At 62.4% G+C, this 6000-nt stretch overlaps 1 protein-coding gene across 1 annotated transcript; it reads right to left on the bottom strand.

Moving 5' to 3' along the window:
* Window positions 1–233: 233 nt before the first annotated feature.
* Window positions 234–5614, bottom strand: LDHD (lactate dehydrogenase D). Its single transcript, XM_082677922.1, has 11 exons — window positions 5524–5614; window positions 4901–5013; window positions 4512–4653; window positions 4138–4279; window positions 3844–4003; window positions 3398–3597; window positions 3188–3316; window positions 2975–3102; window positions 2438–2528; window positions 2247–2358; window positions 234–2159 (listed from the first exon to the last, which is right to left on the bottom strand). Exons 1-11 carry the CDS (start codon window positions 5593–5595, stop codon window positions 1994–1996), a joined length of 1455 nt encoding a protein of 484 aa, XP_082534048.1. The 5' UTR covers window positions 5596–5614; the 3' UTR covers window positions 234–1993.
* Between the last annotated feature and the right edge of the window lie 386 nt (window positions 5615–6000).

Below are 6000 nucleotides of genomic sequence, written 5' to 3' on the forward strand. Positions count from 1 at the left end.
ACACGTGAAGGGGAGGGGGCTTCCTGGAAAGGGGCACCTCACTAAAACCAGTCATCTAGGAGCCATTTAATGGTGTCGAGGTTTTTAGGTCCTTATTCCTAGGGAATAGATGCTGAATTATATAGGTGAATGATGTCAACAAATTTGTAACTCAATTCCAAATGGTTCCCCAAAAAATACACGCACGAAGCAAGTAAGGCAAAAATATTCATTGTTGAATCTTCAGTGGCTAGTATTTCAGTGAACAGTGTACTTGTTCTTCCAACTGTCCTGCGTGTTTGGAGTTTTTCCTAGTAAAGAATTGTGGGGAAGTGGCCATTTGCTGAACACCTACTAGTTGCCAGGCACTGAGGGGCACATCAGAGACAAGCCCTGCCCTGTAGGGGAGGAGCCTGCCCCTGCAGAATGCTGCCCCGGGGGGCTGCTGGTGGTGGGCTGCCTGCGTGGAGGGGAGGGCACTGGTGGCTGATGGTTAGATGGTTCGAGTCCGCTTTATTGGGTGCTTGTGGGGGAGGGCCCATGGGACTTGCCCCACACCACCCCCTGGCACATCCAAGGGACAGAAATGTCACAGAGGAGCGAACTCAGGGCTCAGCCCCAAGTTAGCAGAAAGGAGGGGTTCCAAGAACCGAGCTGGTCTCAGGAGCCAGAGGGGCTGCCTGAACAGCTGAGGGGAGATGTGGGGAGGGGCGGAGGGAGTGGAGGCAGGGAAGGAGCTCAGAGGTGGCTTGGGAGAATGGGAGTGAGGCGAGATGGAGTGTGCCCCTGGCTCCCCTGCACCCCTCGCCCAGCCCTTTTCCTAAGGGCCAAGGCCTCGGGGTGAGGGAGATGGGCCTGCACTAGAGGCTCCTGGGACCTGCAGGGGCGTGGAGAGCTTAGAGACTGGTTTCCAGGACTCCAGACACCTGCTAGACCCTGGGAAGTGGGGGGCCCAGAGCTGAGAGCTGCAGGTCCCTGCAGAGGTGAGTGTTGGGCACCACTGCCCCAAGCAGATACTGGTTTCTAAGCTCTGAGGTGTCGGGCGCCCTCTCGTGGGCTTAGGGGGAACAACTGCCAGGTACCCCGGACAAGGTCCTCTGATCAGGAATCCTGACCGAGGCAGGAGCAGGCCCCAGGGTGGACTGAGCCTGAGGTTGAGGCAAAAAAGCTGGTAGTATAATACATCACACTGTGGAGAGGTGTGGTACCAGGAAAACCACTTCCATTTGCAATGGTTGGTAGCAGCCACTTGAAGGACATGTTCAGAATGTTCTAGAGTACACTTGGGGCTCAGTGGGGGAGTCTGTGGTAAGTGATGATGGACATGGGCAAGTCCTTAGGCCCTGGGGCTCTGAGAGGCAGAGCAGCTGCCCCTCCTCAGGCTGCAGCAAGTCAGAGGGCAGGCCCAGGATGAGGGACGAGGACGTCACCAGCCAAAGGACAAAGAACTTGGAGGAGGTGGGGGGGGCAGGCACAGGGGTTCATTCACAGGTGCTGCCTGCTCATCTCCAGACAACTGCACGTGGGGTTCAGGTTTATTTTGGGGGTCTATGAGTGTGGAGCGGAAGGTCCCTTCCCCCACCAGCAAAGGAGCATTCCTGTCACCAGGCAGATGGAGTTGGGCTATAGGTGCTGGGGCCCCCAGCCTTTGTTCTCCTGCCCTGGTAGTGGGGAGGCTAAGCTGGAGGGGGGTCGTCCTCGTCTTTGGGGTGACTGACCCACACCACCTTACAGGATGCGTAAGCGAGCAGAGAGGAAGCAGCTTCACCGGGAATGACCCTGAGCCATTTACTGGACCAAAGGCTCCTGAGGTCAGCAAAAGGGCCAGGGAGAAGACGGCCGACCAGGCTTCTCCCTCCTCTCTCTGGCCTCGGCTTGGATGAAAGGGCTAGCGGGCTGGCGAAGACCCCTGCAGGGTCCAGGCAAAGGCAGAGCTGTTCCATGGCAGGAAAACAGGTTCCGGAACGGGAGGTGCCACTCTCTGGGGGCTTGTGGGCCAGGTGCTCCGAGCCCCTCACAGCACCTTGCCTGGGTTCATGAGGCCTCGGGGGTCCAGCGTGGCCTTGAGCTGCCGCATGGTCTCAATGCCCACCGTGCCCACCTCCTCCTGCAGCAGCTGCCGCTTGCCCAGACCGATGCCATGTTCCCCTGTGCACGTGCCACGGAGTGCCAGTGCTCGCCTGGGAAGCAGCGGGAAGAGGTCCTCAGCGGGTGCCCCTCCCACTTCCCTCAGCTCTCCCCTACCCTGCTTCCCGCTTTGCCCTTACCTGACCAGCTGTTCTGCAAAGGCCTTGACCCTGAGGAGCTCCTCCTGGTCCTCCGGGTCTACCACCAGGATGCAGTGGAAATTGCCGTCACCCACGTGCCCAACGATGGTTCCTGGGGGCCCAGAGGACACAGCTGCTGCCCCAGCCCCGCCCCCACCCTCCCACCGCGCCCCACATGGGGCAGGCATAACCTGTGAGTCCCGAGGCCTGCAGGTCCTCCTTGGTCTGCACCAGGATCTCCGGCAGCCGGGAGATGGGCACACACACGTCGGTGGAATAGCCCTGAGTCGGGGCAGGCCGGTGAGCTTCCCTCCCTCACCCAGCCTGCCCGGGAGGTAAGGGGTCAAGGGTACGAATGGGCTCGGGGGTGCTCGGCCTCTCACATGAACGTGCCTGCCGTCTCTAAGCCTCAGTTTCCCTGTGCAACAAGGCGACTGGCCCGGCTAGGCTCCCAGGGCTCTCATCCTGCTCCCCACCCCCGCTACCGTGCAGGCCCCCCAGCACCTGGAGCCCAGCCTCCCCTTCCGCTTCACCACCTCTTCCTCCAGGAAGCCTGCCTTCTGTGTCCACACTGCCCCTCCTTGGTCCCTGCACCCAGGGCCTGGCTCGGGGCAGGGGCTCCCTCCCGAGGATTTGGCAGTCCTGCCTGCCGGGGCCTCTGCCTGCTGCCCTGGACAATAGGGCAGTAGGCTGAGGAAAGGCTCCTGTGTCCACCCCAGCCCGCTCACCTTGCAGCCCGGCCGCAGCGCCAGGGCAGCGTACCAGGCGTTGTGCCGTGCTGCCCAGAGCCGGCTGCGGTCCTCCGCCTCCTTGGCCCAGGAGAAGTGAGAGCCTCCATTGTGCCGGATGATCTCCTCTGTCGGGGGCGGGGGGTTGACACCAGGCCCTACTCTGGGGCAGCCCAGGCCCCGCCCCGCCCCGCCCACAGCACCCCAGCACACCTGTGCGCTGCACCTGCTCTGCCAGCGCCTGCTCGGAGCCGTGGAACTCGAGGAAGAGCGTGGGCGCCACGCAGCAGTTCAGCTTGCTATGCCTGTTGCAGGCATCCATCATGACGTCATCCAGGAACTCTGGGACGAAGGAGAAGCCACGTGAGGTGACGCGTGGCCTTCAAAGGGGAGCCCACCTGGACGGCCCAATCCCAGGCTCACCAATGCGGGCCACGGGCACTGCAGCCTGGAGGATGTGTACGGTGCTGTCCACGGCCGCCTGGACGCTGGGGAAGGCACAGGTGGCAGCCACCGTGGCCTCAGGGGCAGGGTGCAGGCGCAGTGTGGCGGCCGTGATGAGGCCCAGCGTCCCCTCGGAGCCCACAAACAGCCCGGTGAGGTTGTAGCCAGCTGCGCTCTTCCTGGGTCCCCGGGGACATGAGGTAGGTGAGTGCCCAGGCCACGTGACGACGGATTTGTGGCCAGAAGCCAGGTGGGGAGCTGAGCCTGAGGTCTGGGCTCACCCGCCTCTGTGCAGACTGCCACCCAGGCAGCCGTTTCCTGGCACAGCCCAAATAGGCCTCCGGACCACCAGCTTTGGCCCACAGGGCAGTTTCATGACCCGCCTCTCCAGGAGGCCCCCGTCGCCGCCGGTAGAGGGCGCTCACCGGAAGTGACGTCCCCGGCCCGCGGTGTGAAGCAGCCGCCCTCCCGGCAGCACCACCTCCAGGTTCAGCACGTTGTCGCGCATAGTGCCGTAGCGCACAGCGTTGGTGCCCGAGGCGCCGGTGGCCACCATGCCGCAGAGAGAGGCGTCTGCACCTGGGTCTGGAGGGCAGAGGGCAGGCAGAAGGAAGCCTGGGGCGGGTGCCCGTGGGCAGAGGGGTCCCGCCAAGCCCCAGAAACACCCCTGCCACCAGGGAGCCCTCCAGGCCCAGGAAAGTCCTGGAGCCCCAGCCTACCCACAGGGAACCAGAGGCCGCTGTCGCGCAGGTGGGAGTTGAGGGCTTTGCGGGTGACGCCGGGCTCCACCACCACAGAGAAGTCTTCCGGATTCAGCTCCAGGATTCGATCCATGTGGGTCAGGTTGACACAGACGCCGCCCTGGCGGAGGGCGTTCAAGCGGTTACTGACCTAGATCTTTCGCCAGGACACAGCCCCCAGGACCCCAGCTCGAGGCTGACCTCCCAGCAGCCAGACCAGAGCCCCGGGATGGCAGGTAAGGAGGGCTGGACCTGGCCAGCCAGGCTGGTGTGGTGGAGGAGGCAGCTGCCGGTGTGACAAGTGTGGTGGGACTAGAGCCTGGCCAGGGGAGTTGTCCATCCACCATACATACCTGCACGGCACAGACTCCACCCTCAAGCCCGGTGCCCGAGCCGAATGGGATGATGGGCACGCCTTGGCCATAGCACAGGGCTGCCAGCCGGCTGACCTGCTCCACATTCTGGGGCCACACCACGGCGTCCGGAGGTTGGCACCTGGAACCAGACCCTCAGCAATGTAGGGGTGTGTGGTACCCTCTGGTCCTGCTCAAGTTTGAAGATATGGCAGGGCCTGAGGCTGCACAGTGGGCGAGGGGCAGAGAACACCCTTCTGGGGGCATAGAGGAGAGGTGGAGGATGCCAGATCACCCAAAAACAGATGGCGGGGGTTGAGGGGCAGAAGATAACCCAGGACCCTCACTCCCAGCCAGGGGTTCTGATGCAGGGGAGTGGCGGAGCCCACCTGTGCATTGACTCATCGTGCCCATGCTGCTCCCGGACCACAGCAGCAGTAGTCACATGGGGGCTCCCCACAACTGCCTTCAAAGCCTCCACAAAGCCCTCGCTGAGTTCACCCTGCAGGGGAGAAACACATTGGCAGGGTCACTCAAAGATACCTGGGGCCACCTGGCCAGTGGGAGGGGTGGGAGTGGGGGTTCCATTGCCTGTGAACAGAGGCACCCACACCCCTACCCCGCTTCGGCCGGGGGCTCGTAGGGCTCTTGGAGCCCTTCTGGGGATTTCTTCCCATTTTACAGATGAGGAAAAGAAGCCAGCAAGTCCAGGACAGGGCCTGGCCTAGAACCCAGCTCCTTGCCTCCCAGGCATTCTTTCAAAATGTGTGTGTATTCCGGGGCCTCAAAGGGGTGCCCTAGAGTCCACAAATCTTTCAGTTGACACCCCCCAGCCCCACTCATGGCAGCTGTGAGGGCTTCGGCCCAGCGCACTGAACACCCACATTTGACCAGGGGTGAGCCCAGCGAGCCTCTGCTCAAGGTCTCCTGGTGCTGGGGCAGCACAGAGTCTGGCCGGAACTCGGCATCGGGGGCCCCCCACCCTCTAAGGGGCTCCTCTCCTCCCACCTACCTGCGTCCCCCTGGAGCAGTAGCCCCTCCAGGGGAACATCCCCCAAGTTGCAGCCCGGAGCAGGCTGGCCATAGCTGGGCAACAGCCGGTGACCACCCCAGCCTATTGGCTGTGCTGGGGGCAGGGCTGCTTAAGGTGGCACAGCCTTAAGGTGGCCCTGCCAGCCCTTGCTGAGTCAGTACTTCTTAAAGAAGAGGTGAGGCTTACTGAGCACAAAGGGAAACAGAACAGCCGCCACTTCTGGCTTAAGACTATGCAGTGGCTTCTTGTGGTCCGAATACCCAGAGCTCCAGCAAGGCTCAGGGGCTTGGGACACACCCTTGATTTTTCTCACCCTGCAAGTCCCAGCTCCGGTGTCACAGTTAGAGTAGGCCTTGATCGGGGCTATGAGGAGGAAAGCACAGGGAGGCTCTTGGGGGTTAGGATGGGGGTAGGGCAGTAAGGCAAGCCAGGAAGACTTCCTGGAAGAAGAGTGCT

Source organism: Grampus griseus (genome assembly GCF_964374135.1).
Source record: "Grampus griseus genome assembly, chromosome: 19".
Classification (NCBI taxonomy): Eukaryota; Metazoa; Chordata; class Mammalia; order Artiodactyla; family Delphinidae; genus Grampus; species Grampus griseus.

Coding starts and splice junctions, on each gene's coding strand:
- LDHD (XM_082677922.1), bottom strand. CDS start 5,595: ATGGCCAGCCTGCTCCGGGCTGCAACTTGGGGGATGTTCCCCTGGAGG. Junction 4,280..4,511: donor GTGGAGTCTGTGCCGTGCAG/GTATGTATGGTG, acceptor GCCCTCCGCCAG/GGCGGCGTCTGTGTCAACCT. Junction 2,160..2,246: donor TTTGCAGAACAGCTGGTCAG/GTAAGGGCAAAG, acceptor GCTGCTTCCCAG/GCGAGCACTGGCACTCCGTG.